At 60.2% G+C, this 16,605-nt stretch overlaps 1 protein-coding gene across 8 annotated transcripts in view; it reads left to right on the top strand.

Moving 5' to 3' along the window:
• Positions 1-15,063, top strand: part of SEPTIN9 (septin 9) — a 188,845-nt gene extending 173,782 nt beyond the window's left edge. For 7 of the 8 annotated variants that reach the window (XM_019644337.1, XM_019644338.1, XM_019644339.1 and 4 more), the window contains 9 exons: positions 3,181-3,372; positions 5,815-5,946; positions 6,312-6,393; positions 6,803-6,940; positions 7,247-7,364; positions 8,298-8,393; positions 8,614-8,710; positions 12,016-12,067; positions 13,132-15,063. In XM_019644337.1, coding sequence (XP_019499882.1) covers positions 3,181-3,372; positions 5,815-5,946; positions 6,312-6,393; positions 6,803-6,940; positions 7,247-7,364; positions 8,298-8,393; positions 8,614-8,710; positions 12,016-12,067; positions 13,132-13,267 — 1,043 coding nt within the window. In that variant the 3' untranslated portion in view covers positions 13,268-15,063. Of the gene's footprint in view, positions 1-1,999; positions 2,158-3,180; positions 3,373-5,814; positions 5,947-6,311; positions 6,394-6,802; positions 6,941-7,246; positions 7,365-8,297; positions 8,394-8,613; positions 8,711-12,015; positions 12,068-13,131 lie in introns of those variants that run through there. The other variant, XM_019644343.1, reaches the window with a different exon arrangement.
• Positions 15,064-16,605: the final 1,542 nt, after the last annotated feature.

Below are 16,605 nucleotides of genomic sequence, written 5' to 3' on the forward strand. Positions count from 1 at the left end.
CAGCGGTTCGAGTCCAGCCCGAGCTGAGCAGCCGCTGAGCTGCCAACAGGTAGCAGGATGGCTCAGCTAAAAAAAAAAAAAAAAAGTCACATGTGAAAACGGTTGGTGGGTCCTCAAAAAAATGACACATACTACTCAGTGGAGTTGCTGGGTCTCAAGGAGATACCTGCACACCCATGTTCACGCAGCATCATTCACAAGAGCCAAGACACTGGGGTGACCCAGAAGTCCGTCGACGGGTCAAGGGACAGACCAAGTATGCGCTGTGCATCAGTGCAGTGTTAGTCAGCCTCAGTGAAGAAGGACGTGGACACCTCCAGCATGGACAAACCTTGGGGACATTATGCTATGTGAAATAAGACAGATACTGTAGGATTCTTCTGTGAGGCACCTAGATGGTCAAATTCATACAGACAGGAAGCAGGATGGTGGCTGCCAGGGGCTGGGGGAGGGGCGTGGAGCATTGTTTAATGGGGACAGTTTCAGTTTTGCAACATGAAGAGTTCTGGAGACGTGTAGCGCAACAACGTGAATGTACTTCATGCCACCAAACTGTACACCTCAAAACGGTTAGGGTGGTAACATTTTATGTTACGTGTGGTTGCCGTATTGCACAGTGTAGGCGCAGAGTTTTCCCATCATTGGATGGTGCTGAGTAGATGTCCCTTATTGCTGGAGAACCCGGGGTCCTGCAGCCAGGCGCTGGTGACTTTCTGTGGAAAGAAGGGTTCACTGAAAGTGTATCTGGACGAATTTGCCTGCGGGGCCTCTGCTTTTCCATGTGGGGTTCCTGAAGGCAGACCCCAAAGCTCTTGTATCACCGTGCCTGCAGCCACCCTGGCGATTGGGGTAGGCAGAATGGAGGTGGCCTACCAGGGGCCTCCCAGAGGAGGAGGGGGGGCAGGCAGGATGGGGCCTTCACCTGTGCTTAAGGCAGCGGGAGGGCGGGCTTGGTGTTTTTATTATTATTTCTCAAGCAGGGCCCTGGTGGGCAGGATGTTTGCTTTGGTTCGGGTTTCTATAGTGGATGTTGGTGGCTGAGGAGGGGGTGGGGGGGGCCAGCGGGAGCGGCTGCTCCCAGGGCCCATGCAGGGGAAGTGAGGGGGCTTCAGGGTCCCGTCCTGTCGGTCAGTCCATGTCATCGTCGTCGTCGTCCCCCTCCCCCACCACCGGGGTACGGTGGGGGAGGGGGGAAGGGGGAGGGAGCTGCGGGGGTGGGGTGGAGAATGGCGCCCAGACCCACAGACAGATGGAAGCAATTTTCAGTCACGTGGGGCAGGGTTGAACTGCTGCCTGTCAGGCCCGGACCGTGTCTGTCTCCAGGAAGCAGCCCCGAAGCCGCATGTGTGCCCAGATGCAGCTCTTGTCTCTGTTTATTTAAAGATGTTGGGGGCCCAAGGAGAGGGTTTCTGAAGAGGGAGCCGGTGGTGCAGGGAGGCAGCCGGGAATGGCGGTCCTCGTCCTCCTGGGTCTTAGATGGCGGCTTGGTCCTCCTGGGACCGCAGCCCATCGCATCTGCCTGTTACTCTCAGGAAGGACACGTGGACCCCTTGGCACTCCCTGGCATTTTTATGCATTTTATTATTTTCTCATTTGCTCAACTCTGTCTGGTCAGAATTCTTGGGAAACAGGGAAGTGTGAGTGACTGACTCGTGAGGATAAACCACCCACACCCTGATTTCTTGAATTTGTCAGCCAGTCGCTCTGGTCATCTTCCCCTTTCACTCCAGCCCTGCGCAGGCCTGGGTACGTTGGGGAGGGACCTGGCTGATCTCAGCTCGCCTGGTGCCCCTGGAAAACAGGATGGCGGGCTTGGGAGCTGCTGGGCCCACTGGGGCGGGCGGGTGGGGGTAGAGCCGGTTATTCCCCCAGGAAGTGGAAATGCAGTTTACCGAAAACTCAGCAGTGACCTTTGACTTGGCAACCTGTGTCCTGGGCTTCCTGGGGCTGGGGCAGGTGTGGGCGGTTGGGAGGGCGTGTTTGGGAGCTACTTGCTCACGCCGACATTGGGGTGCTGGGGCTGATATCCAGAGAACCAGCCAGCCCCTCCATGAGGGTTGACGGGAGGGCCCGAGGGGCCGGGGAGGTGTCAGGACACACTGTGTGGTCACCCTGTGAGCCCCAGGTAGCAGGAGAGACCCGTGACCCTCCTGGGAGGTAGGATTGAGCGGGCGGGGGGGCTGGGAGGAGCCTGGACCCCCTGGGGCACGGGAAGGTGCAGCAGAGTCTGGCCCACAGGGGCCGCTGGGAGGCTGGCTGAGGAGTCGTGTGGTGTGGTGTGTCTGGGGGCGCTCTGCGGCCGCTGGTGTGCTCCAGCCAGACGGGGAGGAGAGCCTGCACTGTCTGAGCGCCTGACCCGCCCAGCCCAGCCCGCTGTACGGGCGCACCCCAGGGCCCCAGTGGGCATGTGCCCCCCACTCCCCCACCCCCAAGCCTCTGACCTGGGCATGTGGGCTCCAGGGCCGCCAGGGGAGGGACTGTAGAAAGGAGGCAGGTTCTGACCTGCAGGCCACAGAACCTTGAGTTATTCAGAGAATCTGCACCCAGGTACTCCAGCCTCCAAAGAGCCTGCCGGGCACTCCCACCTGCCCAGGGCTATCAGCGGGCACCTGGGATTAAGCACACCTCCCCCAGGCGTAGCAGGATGGAGTAAGTGCTGGTCCCTCTGTTCTTCACAAGGCTGTCCCCTCCTCTGTCCTGGCCCAGGCCGTTTGACCCTGAGGGGCCCTGAAGCCTTCGGGGTGCAGCAGGTGTTGAGGCAGGTGAGGATGGAGAGGGCCCACCTGGATACCCCAGGCACCACCCTCCTCTGGGCAGTTCTCCAGAGCGACGCTCGGAAGACAAGGAGAGGGAGGTGCAGGGCTCAGCCGTGCCCCGGGGTCCAGGGAGGGCAGGCGGGTGGGGAAGGAGATTCAGAAGGAGAAACGGAGACAGGCCTGAGAGTCGGGGGCGGGCTCTGCGGGCCAGGCCGAGTGGCTGCCGGCCAGTTTAGCCTTTTACACGGCACCGTGGCAAGGGGCTTCAGCTCGGGGTGTTCTTCAGGGATCTGTTGGGCAACTGAGCCTCAGTTTCCCCATCCAAGAAATGGGGCTGGTGGCCAGAGCCCCCTGAGGACGGGGGTGCTTGGCGGATGCCTGCGTATGACCCCCACCACCCCTTATGCCTCTGCTCTTTCCGCAGCCACTGAGGCAGCTCCCAGCTGCGTTGGCGACATGGCCGACACCCCCAGAGATGCCGGGCTCAAGCAGGCGCCCGCACCGCGGAACGAGAAGGCCCCCGCGGACTTGGGCTACGTGGGGATCGACTCCATCCTGGAGCAGATGCGAAGGAAGGCCATGAAGCAGGGCTTTGAGTTCAACATCATGGTGGTCGGTGAGTCCCGCCCCCAGACAGCCCGCTCTGCCCACACTGGGAATGGCCCTGTGGGCCGGTCGCTCAAGGCCTGGGCTCAGCCTTCTCTCCTGTAACACGGCAGTGACAGACCCGGCCTGCAGGATGGGTTGTGAGTGGCACCGTGTATGCATCCGTGTGCCTGCCAGGAGGGTCCCAGCTCCTCAGAGGGGCCGCTGCCCCTTCCTTCAGGACCCCTGAAAGCTCGGCAGGGGCAGCACCGAGGGGCAGGTGCTCAGAAAACCATAGCTCTCTGACCAGTGGCCTCCACCCTCTGCTTTTAGCTTCTCCTGAAATATCTCCCCCGCCATCGCTCGAGACCTGGCCTTCTAGCCCTGCGTGGGGCTGGCCCCCAGGCCTAACAGGCCGGGCTGGAGGCTCTGTGGCAGCCCCAGGAGCGCTGGATGGCCACCGGGGGAGCCCATTGATCAGCCTGGCCCAGACAGGGTTGGGGGAACAGTCTCTTGTCCCAGAAACCCCTCAGTCCTCACAGTAACCCTGTGATGGGGGCGCCCCGCTTTGCAGGTAGAAGCGCGACCCAGAGAGGGTGTGCCGAGGTCGCAGTTAACAAGGGCGGAGAGAACGGAGCCCGGTTCCTCCTCTCCCTCCCACCGCAGTGCCCCCACCACAGAGATGCCACTGGGGTGGAAGGGCGTCGGGGGGGGCGGGGGTCCACAGGCCCAGGGCAGAAGCCCAGCTTTGCCCCCTCTGAGCTGCCTGCTGACTTTCCCGGGGCTTCTGCTTCCGGCCTCGGTTTCCTCATCCATCAAGTGGGATAATCCAAACCCCAGAGGGCCCGCGGGTCAAATGAGATGACGTGTTCTGCCCCTGGCGTGGTCACAGTGCTTGAGAAGTTGCAGAAGCAGTAGTGATGTGATGATGGTGATGGTGCAAAACTAATAGTAATAATGGGATAAAACTTTAAAATATCCTAGAGGCATCTAGATGTCAGGGGCTATGGCTGGAATATTTGACACAGCTTCTGGCCTGAGCTTGGTCGGACACCAGACGGGGTGGGGGGCAGCCCCTGGCTGTTACACAGGGACCCAGGATTCCTGAGGCCAGCCTCCAGCCTCCTGGCAGCCCATGCTTTTCCTTGAAAGGTTATCAAAGTTGGAAAATCAGTCTAACTTAATTTTTAGAAGTATGTAGGTTAGCGTGGCCTAAGGCAGCTCAGCGCAGGGAAGGGGCTCCGAGTCTGCCGTCGTGTGTGTGCGCAGTGCCGAGGTGTGCCTGGCACATGGTAGATACCTCATAAGTGTCCAGAGCCGTTCCCACTGTTGAGCCCAAGGTGGAAGGTCATGGCTGGGGCCCCGGAGCCGGGCTGCTGGGCTCTGATCCTCATTCTGGGCTCGGTGCCTCAGCCTCCCCATCTGTCAAGTGGGGTCAGGAGGGCACCTGGTTGTGAGGTGAAGCTCCCGCACTAGGACGGTGCCTGGCACATAGTGAGTGGGACCTACTGGTTAGCAGCTGAGAGGCACAGCCTACATTCATGACGATTCGGAGCAGGAGGGACCTCCCGGTCACAGCCGGGTCCAGGTCCCCTCCCCTGTTGTGCCCCTCTGCCCTCCTGCTGTAGGACAGGACTTGGGGTGAGGCGAGGTTTGGACACACAGCAAGGCTAGGAGTGCTTGAGCTCACAGGGTGCCTGGGAGCCACGCAGGGGCATGGCCTGCTACCCTGGGCGCATTCACTGGCCAGGCAGCCCCTCAGTTGTGGGGCCTGTTGATGGTGGGCACCAGCCAGTGGCTGTCCCTGCCCCTGGCAGCAGGGCACCAGCTGCTCACCATCTGGAGGCTCTGATCAGGCCTCCTGCACCAGGAAGAACTGACCCAGTGACCTTCCACTTGGCGGTCATGCAGCTACAGGCTGCATATGCTGAGTGTGCCAGCACTTCCGCCTAGGTGACCCCCAAAGGTTGGGAGCCCGGCCCCTGGGTCCTTGGACCAGAACCCTACAGCGTGGGCAGTTTGGCTGTGGTTAGACCATGGCTGGTTTGAAGACCTCACTCCGTGGGGGATATAGACCCTCCCTCCAGGGTCTGGGGTGGAGGTCTGGGCAGAGGTTTTCCTTCGACGCTCACATGGATCTTGGTATGTCCAACAGCTAAGAGTGGAGTTGCACTGGAGGAGCCAGCCCCCCACTTTACTTCCCCCACCCTGCTCTGCGTCTCAGCTCCTCTCGGGAACCCTAGGACCTGCACTGGGCAGTTTGACAACCCCTGTGGTTAGGAGGCGTGGGGTCCAGACCCTTCTCTGCTACAATGTGCTGGGAGCTCGACCGCTGCCCAGCTCCCCCTGACCCAGAGTCCCCCATGGAGTGGTGCTGGGTGGGGGTGATCCCAGGCGTCACTGAGTTGCAGGCCCATGAACCCCCTGACTGGAGCCCTGCCAACCCCCCGCCAACAGCCCATTCTCTCCCCAGGGCAGAGTGGCCTGGGGAAGTCCACCTTGATCAACACCCTCTTCAAATCCAAAATCAGCCGGAAGTCAGTGCAGCAGCCGACCTCGGAGGAGCGCATTCCCAAGACCATTGAGATCAAGTCCATCACACACGGTGAGCGCTGGCCGGGACTCATGGTGACTGACACCTCTGGGCATGCTAAGTCTAGGCCAGGGGTGCTCTCCTGGACCCCTGAGGGTCCAGTCAAACCAAGACCCTGGAGACAGCTTTTTCCACCAGAAATCACAGGTGGGGTCCACCCATGATAAGTGTTACCAACCCTGGCTGGACTTCTGCTGCTGGAGGTCCTCACCTCCCTGGTGTAACCTGGGCTGTCATCACTGGTCACCCTGGGTGCCTCAAGTGGGTCTTGCTGGGGCAGGGTTGGCAGGCAGCCTGTGGGCTCCTTGTACCAGGTGGGGCCCTCGCTGGTGTGTCAGGCCTCCCCCTGAGCTCAATAGGTGCTGTGATCTGTGCAGATATCGAGGAGAAAGGTGTGCGTATGAAGCTGACGGTCATCGACACGCCGGGCTTCGGGGACCACATCAACAATGAGAACTGGTGAGGGGCTCTAGGGGTCCTCCGGGTGGGCATGGGGGCCACTCCTCCAGGCGGGAGAGTACTAGCAGGGTGCCCGGCTGCTGGGCTCCACCCAGAGCCAGAGCTGGGAGGGTTCCATGGCCCCTGGAGTTGCTGGGGCTTGTCTCCTAGCCTGATCTGCTGCTAAACCCAGAGGGGGTCCCAAATTCTGGACCACGGCAGTGCAACCCTAAGAACCTTAACCTTCCCCCACCTGCCCGAGGTCAGAGGCCTAAGATAAGGCCACGATGCCAGCTCAAACAGTCACACACCCCAACACGTGCCCTGCAAGATGGGGTGTCGGGCTGGAATTTGGGAATTACCTCGGAGCTGCCCCTGAGCTTGGCCGGGAGGGCATCCCTCGTGCAGGCTAACCGGCCTCTCTGCGCAGCTGGCAGCCCATCATGAAGTTCATCAACGACCAGTACGAGAAGTACCTGCAGGAGGAGGTCAACATCAACCGGAAGAAGCGCATCCCCGACACACGTGTCCACTGCTGCCTGTACTTCATCCCGGCCACCGGCCACTCGTACGTGCCAGCGCAAGGCCGCGCCCTGGGGCTGGGCGCAGATGGGCTGGGGGGGTGCGTGGCCAGCCGCCGACGCTTGCGGGCGGTCTCAGCCTGTCATCCACACTGCGAACCATCCGTTGCCCCCACCCCCCCACACACACCCACCTTAGCCTGTGTGGAGAGCTGAGGCCAGGCTGCTGGGCTGCTGCAGAGCCTGGGGCCTGTGTGTTGGGTCCACCCTCAGCTCCATCCGGGCCAGGGGCGGGCGACCCTCCCTCACCCTGTCTCCCCAGCCGCACTCTCATCCATGTTGTTCCACTCCAGCCTCAGGCCCCTGGACATCGAGTTCATGAAGCGCCTAAGCAAGGTGGTCAACATCGTTCCGGTCATCGCCAAGGCCGACACGCTGACCCTGGAGGAGAGGGTCTACTTCAAACAGCGGGTAGGGCTCCACCGACGCCTGTCCCCCCACCCCCACCTCAGGGACCAGTGAGGGGCCCTCGGACACAACACGCCAGGTTTTTATTAGAAAGTCAGAAAGGGGTGATCTCTGCAGAGGGGACAGGTGGCTGCTGCCTCCTTCTCTACCACGGTCCCACTGATGGCTGTGTGGGGAGGGGTGACTGAGCAAGGGGGCGACCTTGGACCCCTTCTTCCTATAAGGCCACAGGTCAGAACCACCTGGGAACTTGAAAACCTGAGGTGCTGGGCCCTAGCAGAGCCTCTGCCCCAGTAGGTGTGAGCTAGGAGGCCCCCCAACCTCATGCCCAAAGCCTCCGCCCCAGGGCCCGGTGCCTGGGGCTGCGCAGCGTGCTGAGGGGAGGACAGTCTCCTTACATTGTGTGTCTGCCCGAGGGAAGAGAGAGCAGAAAGCCCCCAATGCTACACACGGGCGTGGGTCTGTGCTCAGGGAAGACATGACTGCTGTTCATGGGGACGTTATGAATCAAACATCCATGTTGGGCAGCTGTCGCTGCGAAGGGTGGTGACAGTTTAACGTGAGCAGGTGCGCCTTTGCGGGCATTTGGGGCCACAGTGAGAGGGTTTCTAAGTAGAGCTCAGGAGGGGAAGACTCGGCAATGCTGAGTTCACTCTCATGGGGTGTGATGAGCTGGAGAGGAAAGATGGAGGCACCTGGGACAGTGGCCCGAGTCCCTCAGGCAGCTGCAGGTCTCCTGGCAGACAGGTCTGCAGCACCCCTCCACTCAGGAGCACAAGAGCTGGAGAGGATCCAGGCCACCAGCCCCTCAGAGCCCACCCTTGACCCCGAGCCTGGGGCCACTGACATTGTGGAGGTCACGGTGAGGGGAGATGCCGTTGGGCCATTCCAGCGTGCCGCGCGGATGGTCCCCACATCTCCCGCCCTCACCCCCAGATCACCGCAGATCTGCTGTCCAACGGCATCGACGTGTACCCACAAAAGGAGTTTGATGAGGACGCAGAGGACCGGCTGGTGAACGAGAAGTTCCGAGTGAGTACATCCGCCGGGACACTCTTCCTGGGGGCCCCTCCGTTCCTGCTGGGGGTCTAAGGGAAGCGAGTGGGATGGCCTGGGGCCACGAGAACACACGTTCTGGGCTGGGCGCGGTGGGAGCCCGAGTGTCCACAGTGGCTCTCTCAGGCCCAGGGGCCCAGGGAGCAGCCTGGCCGTTCCACGCATGTGTGACCCACGCCGCCTGCCCCTCCCCCAGGAGATGATCCCGTTCGCCGTGGTGGGCAGTGACCATGAGTACCAAGTGAACGGGAAGCGGATCCTCGGAAGGAAAACCAAATGGGGCACCATCGAAGGTAATGACGGAGCCGGCATGCGGGGCCGTGGGCAGAGCAGCAGGATAAAGCCGCCGCTGCTGATCGAGAGCTGGGCACCAGGGCCTGAGCTGGGCGCCCTTGGACCTCCTTGCTTGCGCTGCCCCACCCAGCCGGCAGGGTCGCGTTGGGGAACCGTCCAGGGCCCACAGCCATTAGCTGATGACACTGTGCCTCCACCTGGATCTCTCACAGGTGGAGATACCCAGGGAGAAAGGAGCCACGACCGGCTCTGCCAAGTTCTGGGTCCGGGTGCTGGCCTTTCACAGGCATGCTGTGTGACCCTGGGCAGATGGCCCCACCTCTGGGCCGAGGAAAGGGCTAAGCAGTAGCTCTGTCCAGCTTGAGAACCACATGTCCCTCCCCCTGCAGAAATTCCCAGGACCCCCACATCTCAGTGTCCTGAGGCTGCCTTAACAAGTTAGCACAGTCTGGGTGGCTTAAAACAGAAATTTATTCTCTTGTAGTTCTGGAGGCAGGAAGTCCAAAATCAGAGCGTGGGCAGGGTCACTTCCTTCCGGAGGCCGGCGGAGGGTCTGTCCTAGGCCTACCTCCTGGCTTGGTGGCTGCCAGCAGTGCTTGGTGTCCTGGGCTCGTAGACGCATCCCCCCACTCTGCTTTGCCCTTGGCCTTCTTTCTGTGTCTTTTCCTCTTATAAGGACATTTGTCATTAGCTTTAGGGCACACCCTAAATCCGGAACGATTTACCTTAATTACACCTTCAAAAACTCTTTTTCCGAATACGGCCCCATTCACAAGTACCAAGTGTTGGGGGTTGGACATGGTTTTAGGGTCACAGTTCTACCCACTGCAGGTAGCACCCTAAGTGGGATGGACCTGGGCACTTCATTCCTCTTCCCCCCTCGGTTCCTTCCTCCCTCTTTAGAACAGAGGGGAAAACAACAGGTTAAAATGGGCCACTTTATTCCCTGTTCACTTGGCTGAAAGGCCCAGGAGAGAAGGAAGCAGAATAAATACATTTGAGTCCAGCTGCAGCCCGTACCCCCGGGGCTTGGTGAAATTGAGCGAGTGCCTTAATCCCCCCAGGGCCTCAGTTTTCACCGTCCATGAAGTGGGTGCTGTGCCCCAAGATTGCAGTAAGATGAGAGAATGTCCAAAGACCCTGGGGGCTTTTGGGGCAGAATGCTATAAGAAACTGCCGATAATGAAAACTGCCAGGCGTTTGGGCACACCCCAGACCAGCTCATTTTATGTGGATTATCGTTCAGGTCTCGGAGCTCCCTGTGGCTGGGTCTGTGCCCCGACTGCAGAGGCAGAAAACCTGCCCAGGCTCTAGAATCCATGGGCCCACCCTGCACTGAATTCAAACCTGGAGGAGGGTGGAGGGAACGCCAGCTGTCTCAGGTGTCCGCGTGGGTGCTGGTGGTTGGGTGCAGAGTGAGTGTTTTTCTAAATTAGCCCCTGTCGGGGTGTTTTCCGTGTCCGCCCTGCAGGCTGTGTCGCCCTCTGCGCCACCCCCCCACACACCCCGGTCCGGGGAGGTGTCCCTGGCCCCGCCCCCTCACCTCCGTGCCCCACCTGGGCCGCGTAAATCAGGCTTTAACCCTGGGCTCCCGCCTTGGTCCCTAGTGTCTTCCTGAAACCTTCCCGTTTAGGAAGCTTTTTATGGCGGCATGTTTTGGAGGGAGAAGTTTGGGGTAAGCAAAGGGGCGGACCTGAGAAGGGCCGTGGAGGGCGGGAGCCCGGTGATGGACACACCTCTGCTGCCCCCTGGCGGCCGCCTCCCGCCCTGCAGGCCGCGGGTAATGGGAGTTGGGGAACGCGCGAAGCTGGTGTTCCGTTTCTTGCTTCTATATTAAGTCACCCCTGCGCGCTGTTGTGGCGCCCCCAAACGAAGCAGCGCCGTGGAGCTGTAAGGACAGGGGTGAGGTGGCAGTGCCCACACGCCAGCAGCAGCCTTTTTGAGGCCCCTGGAGGAGACGCCTCCCCATCTCAGAACGGCCGGGGCTGTGCTCGCCCCTGTTAGGTGCTTTTGCCTCGTCTGGGAACGGTGGGCGTGGCGATGCGCACGGCTGACTCATGTAATCCTCCGGTTCCCCGTGAGGTGGGCAGCGTTCCGGGTGAGGACGCAGGAGGCGCGCTCACCTTCTGAGCTCTGCGCCCACGGCTTCTCCTAACTGGGCAAAACGCGTGCGAGTCCGAGGCAGAAGGTGCTAGAGTGGGCACCGCCCTGGGGGTGGGGGGGGTGAGAGGTGGGCAGCGCCCCAGGCGAGAGGCACCTGGAATGAAATCGGGAGTGCCGAGGGCGCGGCGCGGCGTGGCGGAGGCTCGTGGGCTTCTCCCAGCCCCCGCCCTGCCCGCCAGCAGAAGGGCCGAGCTGCTCCGAGAGGGGGCAGCCTGGGCTGTGGAGCCAGGCATGTGGGGTTCGGCCCTGCTCCAGCCTCAGGGCTGCGGAACCTGGGCAGACAGGTCGAATTACGGTGCAGCGTGGCACCTGCTGCCTTGTCACTCGACTTCTCTGCCTGCCTCCCGCCCTCCGGCCAGGCGATGTCACTCGCCAGACCACGCGGTGGCCCGCCGTTACGTAATAACTAGACAAACACGCACGGCGGTGTTGTTGACTTGTAAGTTGTGAGCACAGCAATCAAATGAACCCTGAGACTGCCTCCAGCTCAGCCCCATGTTCTGGGGTGCCTATGGGTGCTGGACCCCCTCCCTGCTCGGTCTTCCCGCGCCCCCAGAACTGTCCTGTCACCCCTGCCCATCGTTGCTTTGGGCTGTGCTGTGCAGCTGCCCCCAGGCAATGCAGGTTTCAGTTTTGCTGGTTCTTGAACTTGATGTAAACAGTAACTCACAGTCTGTGGTCCCTGTGTGTGCCCTGAGCACGTTGGGGCACAGGTTCTCTTTCAACCCCCGCCTCCAATCCCTGCCTCGTTCCACTCCTGACCCCCTCCCGTCTTCAGGTCTCCCCTTGGGGCATCCTCCTCTTCCCAGGAGACCTCCCTGGTCCCCCAGGTGGAACAGCGGGCCCCACCACCCCCGCCTTCCTTACCGCAGCTCTCTCCCCTGCTGCTGTCTTGCCTGAGTGACTGTGCCATCTCGCCACTCATCCAGAACGTTCTCAGAACCTTGTGGAGAACCGGAACTGAGCCAGTTCTGTCACCAGAGTAGCCACCGTGCTGGGTGCCCTCGAGGTGCCCACTGCTCACCTGGGAGCAGTGACTCCCCGGTCTCCCCGGCCCACCTACCTGGGGCTCCTCTTGGCAACAGAACTACAGGGGAGGGGCTTCAGGTGACACTAAAGCCCCTTCTGTCTCTTTCCTCAGTTGAGAACACCACACACTGTGAGTTTGCTTACCTGCGGGACCTCCTCATCAGGTGAGAGATGGGCGGGTGTTGGGGTGGGGCTGACAGCATAGCCTCTCCCCCCCCCCCCCAGCGGAACCTAAATCAGGAGTGTGGGTGGTGGGTGAGTGGGCGGAATCCTTGGCAGCAGCCGGCATGTCCTGCCCATCTGCCTGCCCCCCAATGTGAGAACCTCACAAGCCCACTTTTAAAACACCTTCTTGGAAATGAAACAAGAAGTGAAAATTTTCCTTAGCCATATGAGGTCACCTGGATGGGAAGAGCTGAGTTCTGGTCGCTGTGGCCTGAGTCCGTTAGATTCGGGGCCCCAGGAGGTCTCACGTGCTAGACATTGTGGGGGGGGGTCCCCAATTCCCATCCCAGCATTCTTTGACCTCACCCACGGACTTGGCTGAGGCTTCTTGTTTTCCTCGAGCCCAGCCAAGGAGTAGCCCCTTCTCAGCCTATTGGAGAGGGTTCCAGGGGGGCCTACCTGGGCCTGGGCAGGTGAACGGACAGGGTTGGGGGCTCCCACCCTGGTACCTGGAGCTCCCAGCGCCTCAGCCAGCTGGCGGGTGGAAGTTAGAGATAAAGTCAAAAGGAGGGGCAGGGCCGTCTCTGGGGGCCTCCAGGTTGGGGGGCTGTGTTGGAGAGCCTGGCTGAGGAAGGACACCCACTCCAGGCCCTTCTGCCCCCCTTGCCATGGGAGAGCCTGAGCCAGGACGGGCAGGGGGACCAGTGCTCCATCCGGGCCGCGGTCACCCACTGCCCCTTGCGTGCCTATACTCCGGGCCACCAGCCTGGCGCTTCTAGACGGGAGCAAGGACACGCCTGCCCCTAATGAGTCGGCGCCCAGCCCCCAGCCCTGGACTGGCCACAGGCGTGACACAGAGAAAGGGGGCACATTAGAACACGTTTCAGGGAGGGTGTGGGGTTGCCGTGCAGACTGCCCCTCACTCCATGCCCAAGTCGGACTTGGGCCTGAAAGCTGGGAGGGTGGAGGTGGGATTCCTGGGCCAGGTCCAGCGGGGTCCACCGCCCGCCCGTGCGCGCCTGTCCTGCCCTGACTGCCCCTCGATGTCCCTGTGTCCACCCAGGACGCACATGCAGAACATCAAGGACATCACCAGCTCCATCCACTTTGAAGCCTACCGGGTGAAGCGCCTGCACGAGAGCAACAGCGCCGTGACCAACGGCGTCGAGGACCAGGAGCCGGCAGCCCAGGAGATGTAGACGCCGCCAGGACCCAGCCCCCGTCTTCCTGTCACCCCAGCCCACCCACTCGCCCCATTTTATTTTATATCATTTTCTCCATCTGTCGTTCTCCGCCCCTTTCCACGCTGCCGAGTAACAAGATAACGAGTGCCCCCCTCCCCCAAGTATGTCCGTTAGTGGCCCGCTGATGGCGGGGCCTGGAGTGGAGGCTGGCGCCCTGGCCGTCCCGAGGTCCTGGAGAGGCTGGACCATGGCCGGGAGGGACGGGAGCAGATCCGCTGAATCAGTGCCGACCTTGACTCCTGGCCCAGCTCTGGGGGCCAGAGGAGCAGCCTCCTGCTCGGGGTCCCGCCACCCCACTCTCTCAGCCCCTGGAGCATGGTGGGTTGTGCCCAGGGGATGACGGAGCCAGTCTGGCGGACCAGGAGTCCCTTCCTGCCCTCGCCACTCCACATGGCGTGGGCTGTAACTCAGAGAATCCCCCCTTGACCCCATCAAGGGGAGAAAAGTTAATTCCAGGAGACACGAGTTGCCAATTGCTTAGATGGGGCGAGGCCATTGGCTGCTGCCCGCCCACCCGCCTGCAGGCCTGCCCTGGAAACAGAAAGTGCCTTTATCTCAGCCGTCCACGCAAGCCCCCAGACTCTCCCCAGCTGTCCCCTCAAACGGGAAATGGGGAAAGGTTGGAAAGGGGGGGTGTCTTCATCTCCCCGTTGTCCCCATCTCACTGTGATTTGATTGAGGATTCAAAGGAAAAGATCCACCCCGCACCCCCCTCCCCCTGGTTTTTGGGAAGGTCTGAGCAAGTGAGTCTGGAGGAGCTGAGTGAGGGTGTGATGGCAGGTGCATTGGAGGAAGGGGGCCGTGTGGACTGTGGCTGGGGTGTTCTGAGTGGTCTTGGTGCCTGCCTCACCCTGCCCCGTATGACTGGGGAAGCGTGTATGTTTGTGTGTCTCTCTGTTTATAGACACCTAGCCAGCCACCCCAGATGCCCACGCAGCCCTCCTGGCCTGGCCCTTGCTGGCACTGAGCCTGACTTTCTGTTGCACTAAATGTGCCTGGGTCCCTGAACCCCAGGGCCCATTGTAAAGACCCCTAAAGATGGAGGGCAGGAGTCAGGTTGTATCACCCACAGCTGGCTACAGAGCCGGATTTCCTATCAGCACAGCCCGCTGGTCTCGTGCTCCCTCGCTGGCCTCTTGCACCAGCAGGGACCACCTGAGCCAAGCACAGCGGACCACAGGTGCTTCCTCCTTCCTCCTGGAGAGGGAGGGGTCTGGCTCAGGCCCAGGAGGTAGCACAGGTGAGGTGCATGTCCGTCTGCAGACCCCAGGTGTCCTCCTTTTCAGCTGATGAGAAGAACAGTGTGAGAACTTGGGTCCAAACAGACCTGGGGCTGCAGGTGTGTGCTGGTGTGTGCACCTGCGTGCACATGACATCACGTGGCACATTTGCTCCCCACCTACGAGAGGAAGGACCCCTTAGCAAAACAGTTTACTTGCCGACTTGCCATGTTTTTGCCAAAACCATGATTCTGAAGGACATGTCCCCCTCCAGCGTTGGGCCAGGACATGGGGCAGCCTTCCGGGTGGGGTGGCCCTGCCAGCCTCCGTGCTCTTGGGGGCTCCGCAGCGTCCGGCCCCGGGACGCCTTCGCTTTCCTTCTCTGTAGCCAGATTTTGAAAAATTGTTAGTTTCACTGGGATCTGTTCCACAGTGGCCTTTTGCTATGTGCCTCCTGAGAAATTCGTCTCTTTTTGTATAAATAACAAAGTGTTGAAAGTGTATTTCCTGAAATAAATGTTCCAAAGCAAACCTGGAAGGCTCGGGAGTGGGGTTCTTCCTCTTCTGACCCCAGAGGCAGAGATGAGAGTGAGTAGAGTGGTGCTGGGAGTTGTGCAGCTTCCATCCGGGGAAAAGAGGTGTCAGCGACTTCAGAAAAACGGGTCTGTGAGGATGATTGCAAAGTGGACAGCAAATCATAATTTATTCAGCAAAGGAGCCTTTGAAAAGTTTCCACGGGGAGGAGCTGGGAGCCGTTTCTATTAGTGTATGCTTGGTAATATGTTTTTCTTACAATTTAAATCCTTTGGCTTGATCCCTGTGAATTGGTCAGGGACTAATTGCATGCCAATTTAACGTGTTTCAAGAGAACTTGTCCCCAAGTAGACTGGAATTCCAGAGGCAGCCCTGTGAGCTTTTGTCTGCACCCAGAGCGGGATGGCTCTGAGCACCTGCGTGGGGGGCGGGGCTTACCAAGGGGGCCACATCAGCCAGGTATCCTGAGCTTGCCTTCCCTGCTGTGGCTGCAGGGTTTAAACAAGCCAAAAAAATAACACCAACAGGCAGCCCTCAGCCTTTCCAGGCCCTGCCTTGTGTGTGTCCTTGCGTGGGGTGAGGACCCACGGCTGGTCAGCCGACGCACTCCACCTGGGGCGGAAGCCAGATGGAAATCAGCCGACTGAGGGGGGCGCCTTTTGAATCTTAACGGATGTCTTCTCCCATTTTTAAATATTACTTTCTAATGAAAAAAGTAGCACATACAATGTGGAAAACGCCAGGGAAAAAATACACAAAGAAATTAAAAAGCCCGGCCTCCCCAATACCAGTGGTGGGGGGCTCATTATCATTCTCATGATGGCGCCTATCTTGCTTTTACCCCTTTTGATGTGGCTTTGGGGACATGGGGTTTGGGGGTGCTGGTGGGAGGAAGATGGAGTGTGGAAGGCAGGGTGGGATCCATGCAGAGTTCTAGGCCAACCCCAGTGTGTACAGCTGAGGGACTTGGAGGCACCCCGTGTCTCAGGCACCACTCTACTGGTGTCCTGGGCTGCGGGACCCTGGAATGCCTGCCAGGCAGGACCAGGCACATTTCCTGCACTGGAGCAAGAACGCTTTCCAGATGTGTGCGCCGCCCCAAAGAGGTGTTTGGGGTACCAGAACCAGCTGTGGGGGGGATGCTTGCCCAATGCTTGACTTGGGTCAGTCACTGATGAAAATGTCACTTGTGAGGAGCCCAAGGCCTTGGGAGGTCCCAGGGAGGCTGCCATCCATGCAGACTTCAGGCAGGCTGCAGACCCCCACCCCGTTCCTGCTCCCTCTGCAAGGGACCGGCCTTTCCCTGAAAGTAAAGTGATGTGGCTTTTCTGCTGATGATATTAGCGATCCCTACTCCAGAAAGTTTGGAAGACAGAGAAAGGCAAAAACAACAACGCTAACAGCAACCAAAGGGAACCCCAGGGCTGCCAGCCCAGCTGCTGATGTCTGGAGTGAGGGGAATGTTTGCGAATGCATCTGCACACTTATTTCTGTCTTTCCAAAATTAAGCTCAGATGGTGCATATCCTTTTGTAACCTG

The sequence above is a fragment of the Hipposideros armiger genome, unplaced genomic scaffold (assembly GCF_001890085.2).
Source record: "Hipposideros armiger isolate ML-2016 unplaced genomic scaffold, ASM189008v1 scaffold_87, whole genome shotgun sequence".
NCBI lineage: Eukaryota > Metazoa > Chordata > Mammalia > Chiroptera > Hipposideridae > Hipposideros > Hipposideros armiger.